Source organism: Triticum dicoccoides, chromosome 1A, assembly GCF_002162155.2.
Source record: "Triticum dicoccoides isolate Atlit2015 ecotype Zavitan chromosome 1A, WEW_v2.0, whole genome shotgun sequence".
NCBI lineage: Eukaryota > Viridiplantae > Streptophyta > Magnoliopsida > Poales > Poaceae > Triticum > Triticum dicoccoides.
In genome coordinates this window covers 16,019,105-16,028,644 of record NC_041380.1, presented here as the reverse complement: position 1 = coordinate 16,028,644, position 9,540 = coordinate 16,019,105, and the positions used below count along the sequence as shown (strand labels likewise).

The window sequence follows — 9,540 nt, the reverse complement described above, 5'->3', positions numbered from 1 at the left end:
CATCGCATCGCCGGGACAAGGGTTGGACCAGGAGAACCTCATTCCATGTTCATTCATTTTCTTGATAATGTTTGTTTTTCAGTTGAAAATCAAAATGTTTGGAACAAGTTTGATAAATGTTTGTTAACGTTGTATTCATTCCTTTGTCACAAAGGAAATAGCTATATTTCGCAAGAATGCTGCAAACCCCCAAGTATTTCTAAAAGTTGGTTGACATTTACAAAGATTTCACATTGGTTTCATACACATTCCTCAACGAGACATGTGTATTGCACGTGTTTCATGTATGTTTTTCTTGTTTGTTTTTGCAGTAAAACTTTCGATCCATTCATCAACTGTTGAAGCTGTACAAAAAAACACAGAAATGTCACATATGTTTCGTACATATTTCCCATCACGATCCAAGTGAAAATCAAAAGCTTCCAATCGTACCTCATATGAAACTGGAATCACATAAAAGAATGGTTTTGTAAAGTTCCATACTTGTTCGAGTCAAGTTTATGCAAAATTTAAATAAAAAATTCAAAAAGTATATACTCCTTTTGATCCATATTACGCTTGTCGTAACTTTAGTACACCTTTGTAAAGTTGTACTAAAACTACTACAATTGGTATATGGATCGGGAGGAGTACACAACATTGGTCTTCGTTAACTAAAAGATATTGCCGGATATATATAAATTCTATGCATTTTGGAGCTAAAAATGTATGTTTTAAAATTATTTTTTGAGAAAACATACGTTTTAAGATTTTTTTTGAGGGGTACATACGTTTTTGGATGAAATGTTTTATTTAATATTCCGAGTGCCGTCCTTCCCTGAGAATAACTTTTTTTTTGAGGAAAGAATAACTTTTTTTTTGTCCCGTCATGTAGGCCCAAGTGGCCCAGCGAAGTATAGCAAATGTTGGACGGAACGGGGTCTTAGGGTTCCAACAGCACCGTTCCCACCCCCGTGTGGGTGCCGTCTTCGCCTCCGCCCTACCGTTTTCGTCGCCGGCCGGCAGGGCCGCGCCGTGGCTTCTCGTGAAGCCAGGCCCCCGCGCCGGCACGTCGCCGATCCATGGATGCATGTATCCGATCGGTCGATTATCCATGCATGCATGGATCGGCGCCGTGCCGCGCCAACGGGGATCAAATTATGCCAATCGTTATGACGAAGTCTTCTTGATCGATCGATCGATCGATCTCGCCTGCCCGGCCCAACAGGCAAACCCGACCTCAATCTGCAGGTATATAATATTGTTCTTACAACTAGTTTCATCCAAGTTCGGTCTATCGGCAAGCCGATCTATAAGCATGTGCTCCTACGTTGCAGTTATATATAAACGGCGACACGTGCTGACGTGCCATGGCGGCCGTGGCAGGTTTACCGGCGACCTGCATGTTTTCCATGTCACCCTTTTGACGCAGGAGACTTTGGCATCGGACTCGGACCATAGGAAGGATCAATAGACATTCATGCTCATGTTCTTTCTTTCCTTTTTTGAGAAAAAGGCAGCCCTCCTTTCATTTGATCAGAGAAAAACAAAGTCAGCTGAAAAAAAAGGGTAAAGGATCAGATGGGGAAAAAGCCAACATTTGAAATTGTTTGTATTTGGTAAATCAATTGTAATACTGGCCAAGCTACATTTGTTTTGCAAATTTCTTTTACAATGTTGTGTCGCGTATTGTCCATATTCATGGTGCTACAAAAGCATCTGGTTTTTAGTTTCTGTTTTTTATATAGATAATATTTGGTGCATGCGATGTTGCATGCTCGGGTGTTAATAAACACAATATTGTTCATATTGTTTTCTGGTGCCCTCTGTTTTTGACTTGTTTAACCTTGTGCGCTTTTTCTATAAATATTCAGTGCCACTTCTATGGAGTGGACTAATAAAATGTTTATGCCGAAATATTGAAAAACGCTTCCTGTTTTTTTTTTTGCTTTCCATCATATGTTAAGAAATGCCTTATTATTCGTATATTTATTGACAGACTCTGTTTGTCATAAGTAAACTTGTTCTTATTTGGCCCTATGAGATATAATTACGGAAAACCTTTAAGGAAATCAAATGTAACTCAGTTTTCAACAAATATTTCTGATCCATGTATTTCTGGTTAACATATGAAAATTTTGTGGCTATTTGCATTGCAAATAATTATGCATGGACTGCCATTCTTTAGGTGTTTTTATGGACTACACATGTTACCTTTATGTTTTATCTGTCTTATATGAGAACAGAAAACCTGGTCAACTACTGAGATCTTGAAAAGCAGTGGCAAGAGTTCCCTACTAGGATTTGATTCACCTTCCGGGATGTGAAGAAGTTGCACATCTTTTCCAATGGGTAACAAATCTATTTGTTTTTCCTTATTGCCTTAATTATCATCCACGTCATGGCTCTTTCTTGATCAAATCCTTACTAGGTTCATCTCGTTCAGATATTGCATCTCTACTATGCTAGTGGGTACCTTTAATTATGCCGAAATGTGAAAGCCGATTTTCTATCTGTTGTACCAGTACATTAATTGCCTATGTTGTGTGGTTAAGTTACTAGACATAGTTTAGCTTGTTTCTGTCATTTGTCTATTAATAATTAACTGTAGCTGCTTAATTTTTTTAATGCTTATGTTCACCCCATGCATTCTTCGTGTTATAAAGTGAGAAAGTATCACGTGGAAACTAACTTACCATGAAAACTTCATGGAACAATGTTTTGTAGTGGTGACTGGCAAGCGACATTTGACAGTCTATGCCAGATGAGGGTCCTCGTTGGAGATGCCCATATGTAGGCATTACCATTTGCCTTGTACCCGTTTCTAGCTTGGTACCTGTATTTCATAAGTGCCCATTGTTTTTTTTTTTTGTTGTCTTTTTCTCAGGCTAATTTCACTAAAAAAATTAAACATATACTAGTTCGACGTGTTAAGATTAGTTGAATCCCTTGGTATGGCATTTCCCCTTTTTTTGCATTTTGATCAAAGCGCCTCATGAGTAGTAGTAGTTTTGATTGATCACAAGTCTTTTAAAAAAACAGGGGTTAATTAACAAGCTAGTAGTTCATTTAAACATATGTGTGCTTCATTCATCCATTTTTTTGTTTGAAACTCATAATTGAGAAAAGTAGATAATCTGGAAAACTTTGGTCTTTATTATTTTTCCCCATTCATCCCTCTGCTACTGTCAACGGCTAATCCCATTCCTCTGTTCCAGCGTGGCACCACCCACACCCACCCAGGCAGCACGCGCACGAGCCGGCTCGACTCGACCCGACGCGACTCGGGCCCAGTCCGTACGACCAGGGCGGCGCGGCCGGCCTAGAACCTCCGTTAAACCCCCTGGCCACCTCGCCGGCGGCCGGCCGCCTCGACCACCCCGTCGGCCGCGAAGCCCCTCGCCGACGCCGGACGGCCGCGTCCTCCCCCCGTCCGCCGGCCGCGCCACCCTGCTCGTTGCCCGCCAACAACGCCGGCCTCCTCGAGTTCCACGACGACCCCGCTCGACTCCGACCACGCCGGCGGCCTCGTCGCGGCCACATCCGACGGGCGCCAAGTCCGACCGGCCACCTGCTCCTGGCCTCCTGACCACCTCCTGTTCCACGTCCGCTGCCTTCCCCAAGGTCGGAAGACGAGCACGGGTACCTGCCTCGCGGGCACGGCTGGAGGTAATAATCAGCTAAACCCTACCCGTATGTTCCTGTGCACGACCGGTTACTCTATGATTTGCCCGGAAATAATTCTGTGATGGTTAACTTGTGAGTCCCCCAGCATTTAGGCCAGTTCACTGATGGATTCCTGTGATTTCCGTCATGTCTGAGAAATGTGGGTACTATTGTTGGCCTGTGACTGATTTTCAATTGCAAATTTTGGTGAAATTGTCTTTTCTGATCCACCCGGACTCTGTCATGTGGATTGATGTAGTATGTATCTAGCCTACACATTCAAGTAACAAAACGTTTGTCTGAAATTTCCCAGCACAAACATGAGCAAACTATGTGGCTACACTGATGTCTATATTAATAATTCGTCATGGCAAAAGCTCCCTAAACAAGTAAACATATTGCCTTTTACCGGGCTGTTACCTATTCTATTCCAAAGCCAGATTTGCATTACTTAACCACTGTGGCTTCAATGATAAATCCCCAAGTTATCCTGAGATTTACTACTTTAGTTCTGAATTGTTGCCATGCATTCTCCTCAGATATCACAAACGTGTTCTACACATATTTCGTCCATATTACGTTTGCGTTATATATAAAAAGTAGGATAACCCAGTCATGCCTATTATATGGTGCCTCCATCTGTGAAAAAACCCTCTGGCCTTAGGTGCATTTGTGCAGGCTGGATACTGTTTGACAACTTGATATGTCTGCTCATTCTCTACTGCTGTGGCACCATAGATTTTGAAGATTCGTCTCTGAAGGCAGTGTTATTTCAGAAACCTCTTGATCTGATTGCATCTGGCCAGGTAATTAGTTACTTGCTGTCAATATTTCTTCATACTCTCTCTAGACCATCTGCTTGCTCTTTATGCCTTGCTTGCCTGCACCGGCAGGTTGTTGGATTTGAGTCATACTAATGTAATTGTTTACCCTTAACCATTTGTTCCCGTCAAATCATATTGTTTAGTAGTTGAATCATTATGTATATTTGTAAAAAAATCTAGAACTGCTGGAATTCCAGAGATTCGCCCTCCAGCATCATGTGGTGCTCGCCTAACCCTGGGCACAATGGTCTACGACACTCACAATGCAGCATTTGTTTCATACCATATCTATAGCCCATCTTAGATTGTATTGAGTATTGGATTTGTTTTCTGAATATCTTTTCCTATCTTGTTTATTCTCTTTCGGGTTTTCTTGAATCCAAAAACCAGAGCAACATTTTTCAACGCTCTTTTTCCTACATTGGCATGTGCAAAACAGGGACGATGTAATAAGGTTTTAAAAATTCTCCATCAAATAGGAGAGAATACAATGATGCTTGAGTGGTAAATAGAGGTACTGCCACACAGGAAATAGACTTGCGTAAAGTGGACCGTTAATTAATTGCATAGCCTATCAATTAATTGCTGTTGTGTGTTTCCATCTGACAGTCAATTAATTTGCAGATAATTTGCACGAGATTGGAACCAAGCTTCCGCTCCCCTCGCAAATGGCTACAGAACATGAGCTACCTCCGTGGGCGGTGAGCTCTGATCTCTCATTGCCCCCTTTCTCTCTCTAGGTTACCTTTTAACTAGTCATATAGGGTAACTAGGTTAAGGACTTTGTTGCTGATTGAAAATTTTAGAATTTCATACACTGTATTAAGTTAACATATGATTAGTTTTATTGCAGCCTTAGTACTAAGGCCATACTTCTGAGTATCAATAGCTCCTGGTTTTCAACACGAATACTTACACCAACTCATACATTCATTACTTTAGGGTGTGCAAAAGTTGAATATACTTATCTTCTCTTTACCACAATGCACGTGTAGATTTTGACAAATTTTATAATTTGTAGGGTGCCCCAAAATTTGAGTTCCAGCTTTTTAAAAATGCAACTAAAATGGCAAGGTCCTATCATACGTTGGGAGTCAATGTGAGAAGGCTTTTGAGGCAGAAATCTGATGAAGGAGGTGCACAGTATGTGCGGGATTTAAAAATTTCTGAGTCCCTTGGTTTTCAGCATGAAATTCCCGAGTTGCCAATACAACCTAGCTATTTCATTGTTGCAATGGTTCCACCTCCGGATGTAGAAGATGGCACACTTTTGGATAGGGAGGTTGAGTTACTATTCGCTGCTGACTCGATGTATCACCTTGGTTTCTCAGCAAAAAGTGTTTGGTATGTTTTTAAAGATGCTATTCTCCCTGGAGTTAGAGAAGGATGTGAAGCTAAATACAACATCGAAAGACTTACCTTCAAAGGAAGCTACCAAGAGGTTGGGATGGATTTTAAGAATTTGGTTATTGGTTTCCTTGGACAATTAGAGACCTATGAAGTGCTACTAGACCATAAACGGGCATCTCATAGGCAATTAGTCCAAGTCATGCGCCGCAATTTGGTGACTTTTTCTGAGCCAATGAGATTTGCTTTTCTGTTCAAGCTAAATCTCACAATATTTCAACTTGGAAATCTGTGTGCTGTGTTGGATGTTCCTGTCAAAAAGAATGAGTTATACCGGAATCTTTCTTATCATTTCAATGATTGGAGCAATTACTCTGAGAAGTGCAGACAAGGAAGAGAAAAATTTGATGCAGAATGGCAACGATCTGATCCAGAGTTTAGCAAGTACATATTATCAGGAATTCCCACGTTTGATGCTCTGTTAAATTTTGTGAGTCTGTTGTCAAATAAAAACCACAAGAAAAGTAGGGAAGAGGAATCTGAAAAGCACATGAAACAATCTTTTGGAAATCTAGAAGATCGCAAGGAGGGTGGTGGGGATGAGGATCCTCCAAGTGATAAAGATGGTAATAAAGAGAGACGTAAGAAGAAAGACACATCTTCCGCCTGGTTCTTTGAGGCCCCTGTGATGCCATTCCATTGGATTGATAGAGGATCAGACATAGTAAAGGTCAGTTACACTTCTTGCTTGTTGGCACTATACCTCTCCTTGGTCACATCTAGTTGGTCCCGTTGTATTTTGTGTGCCTCATCTTTCAATCTTTTAAACAGGAGTATGCATTTTATGTGCTGAAACAGAGATGGTCCTACACATGTGTGAAACAACTTATTGAGAGGCTTATTTCTGGTGAGTGGGGTGAATTTTGTACATTTTCCATTGGCGACACTTTAATTTTCCTAACTGTGTATGTTGAGTTTCCACCAGCTAAAGCAATGGAGAATGACTTCATTCCTGATGTTGATTGTCCCAGCGTGGGTTTTCCGCTGGTTTTGACTTGCTTCAGCAACGTAAGTAAACTTGCTCCTTGCTGAGAATGAATGCATTCATTGTGCTATCTTTAGTGTCCCAAGGATAATACATTATCAATGGATTGCAGAATCTCTTTCGCAGAGATCCCCTGAAGCTTGCTGATGATGGCGGCGAGTTCCAAAGCACTGTCCAATACATTGACGCTTTTCTTTTGATCATTGTATGTTTTCCTGTTTATCACTAGTGCTGTATTATTGTACTAGTTTTTACCACATCAATGGGACTTAAAATCCATGTTTTTTAAATCAAAGGGGAACCCTGCTCAAACGGATTCTCATATCTTCACTCTTGGGAGTCCCAACAATGATTTTACTGTTAGGCAACTTGCTGAATTGATGACAGAGGTATGGTATTGAAACGGCTGTTTTGAAAGTCTCATTCTTCGATATTTTGACAAGCTTTTGTCGAGTTTGAGCAGTCTAGACTAAGCTTGGCTCAGCTCAGCTCAGCATTTGATTTTCTTTCACTTGCTCATTTATTAATTTTTCTAGATTGTTTTTTTTTTGGCATTTTCCTGGGCTACACCTTTGAGGTCTGCTGTCATCCTCTTTTAGCTTACACTAATTATCTCTTTTACTATTCAAAACTTTTTAACAGGAAACTGAATTTTTCGTGCTTAAAGTAGACGAGTCACCCTACATCTTTGGTCCCAGGGAGGGCGTTCCATGGGTTTTGGCTTGCTTCAGTGAAGTATGTAAACCTATTCCTTGATGCTGAGAATGAATACCTTGGTTGTACACTGTTCAGTCTTCTCACAGGATATACGGTGCCATCGGATATTTTCAGAACCTCCTGCGCAGAGAGACCTGGAAGCTTGCTGATGGCGGGAATTGTCAGAGAACTTATGTTTGCATCAAGGAAGCCATTGAAGCTCCTCTTTTGATGATTGTATGCCCTCTCTGTTTTATCTTCGGTTTGTTTTTTCTGATGTTCATGGTTACTTGCATCAGTGGGACTGAACTGTCCTGTTTTCTTTTTAATCAAAGGAAACCGTGCTCGAGCCGACGCTCATATCTCCATTGTGTGGAATCCCAACATAGCCACTGCTATGGAATTTGCTAAAATGATAACAGACATAAGCCACTTTTGAATGCACATCAACTTCTGCTACCTTTGTCTTTTCTGAATCTCTCACTGCATTCATCTGCAGGCACATGGCCATGTCCCAGGAGAGCAACCTTTGATTGCTGTGAGTTCCACACGACTCTATGGTGAAGGATACGATGACAGGATTCTTGATGTTACTCTAATCATAAAGCAGCTAGTAGGTCACATCTCCACTGTTGGGGGTCCCAGCACATTCACTGCTAGGGAATTTACTGAAATGGTGACATATATATGCCACTTTTCACAGCGCATCAACTATATCTTCTGCTACATGCATCTCTTCTGAACCTCTCTCTGCATTCATCTGCAGGTACATGGCAGTGTCTCAGGAGAACCACCGCTGGAGGAACCTTTGATTGAGGCGAGCATGGAGCAGTTCTTGGGCAAATATGATGATAGCAACGACAAGAGGATCCCTGGTGTGATCCCAAACAACAAGAAGCAGCTAGGTATATCATTCTGCAAATAGCATGTGGTCATGTCTGGCTTATGTTATTCTCCCTGACTAGTAGGATCTGATATCAAAATGTGCCAGGAGAGTCACCGCTGGAGGATCCTTTGATTGAGGTGAGCATAGAACAGTTTTTGGGCGAAGGATATGACGACAGCAACAAGAGGATTCCTGATGTGATGCTGATCAACAAGCAGCTAGGTATATGTCTGGAAAAAGCGTGGACGTGTGTGGCCTATGCGGTTCACCCCAAGTCCCCAACTAGTGGTACCTAATCTCATAACCAAATGCCTTGTTATCTCTAGGGTGGAACCCAAACGATGCCTCTCCAAAGGAACTGCTGGCGACGGCACTGACGACCTTGCAGCACAAGACCAGGCAGACAAGTTGTCGAAAGGCAGATGTCACAGGCTCCATCGTCGAGTTACACAACATGCCGCGGTCTTGGATTCTGCGGCGACACTGCTGATCATGTAGAGAGCAGTTTTTTGCAAGCCATATAGATAGATAAATACACATACTACATACTCTCATCGCTGAACATGTAAAGTCCTTGCGTAAACGGGCGGAGCTGATGTACATTATTCCACAAAAACCGGGGCCTGTGGGCATCGATGATGCGGGCTGGAAGTATACTACGCACGATTGGTTTGGAGCTGAAGATCTTGAGTTACAAACCTGATTGGTTGATTTGTTGGTTCACTCCCTAGAGCTTACAAAGATGGTACTGTTAACTGTACGTATAGTTCAGACTTTTTCTCTCGTGCTGGAACTATGTTGGTTCTGAATTTTCTGAACTTGCTTCCTCTTTAACCTGCAAGTAGAGAGGCAGGCATGCTAAATACACGCTAGCGAAGGTGAAAAGCATTGTAATTAGGATATGCTGTGGTTGATTGTTTTTTGGTTTGAATTTGGAAAGAGGTTTCGATCCAGTCTATGGAGGTTTGTTCTTAATGGGAAAATATACACCATTGGCCGGTGTGGTGGCGGCGGTCGGCCTGATCTGGGATCCGGTGGTGCTGGCTGCGGGCGGCTGCATCCTCCAATGGAGGTGTCGGCGATGCAGTTGTGGACTT

At 42.0% G+C, this 9,540-nt stretch overlaps 1 protein-coding gene across 1 annotated transcript; it reads left to right on the top strand.

The window, feature by feature from the left end:
* Positions 1 to 5,102: 5,102 nt before the first annotated feature.
* Positions 5,103 to 9,099, top strand: LOC119349940. Its single transcript, XM_037618028.1, has 11 exons — positions 5,103 to 5,170; positions 5,491 to 6,546; positions 6,648 to 6,884; positions 6,974 to 7,066; positions 7,158 to 7,250; positions 7,504 to 7,596; positions 7,654 to 7,794; positions 8,057 to 8,233; positions 8,324 to 8,462; positions 8,549 to 8,665; positions 8,770 to 9,099. The coding sequence occupies exons 1-11, from the start codon at positions 5,138 to 5,140 to the stop codon at positions 8,931 to 8,933; spliced, it is 2,343 nt and encodes a 780-aa protein (XP_037473925.1). The 5' UTR covers positions 5,103 to 5,137; the 3' UTR covers positions 8,934 to 9,099.
* The last annotated feature ends 441 nt before the right edge of the window (positions 9,100 to 9,540 follow it).

Bases quoted from the DNA above. Each gene is read 5' to 3' on its own strand.
- LOC119349940 (XM_037618028.1), top strand. From the start codon at position 5,138: ATGGCTACAGAACATGAGCTACCTCCGTGGGCG. The intron at 6,885-6,973 runs GTAAGTAAACTT...AATGGATTGCAG, and splicing joins TTTTGACTTGCTTCAGCAAC to AATCTCTTTCGCAGAGATCC. The intron at 7,597-7,653 runs GTATGTAAACCT...TACACTGTTCAG, and splicing joins TTTTGGCTTGCTTCAGTGAA to TCTTCTCACAGGATATACGG.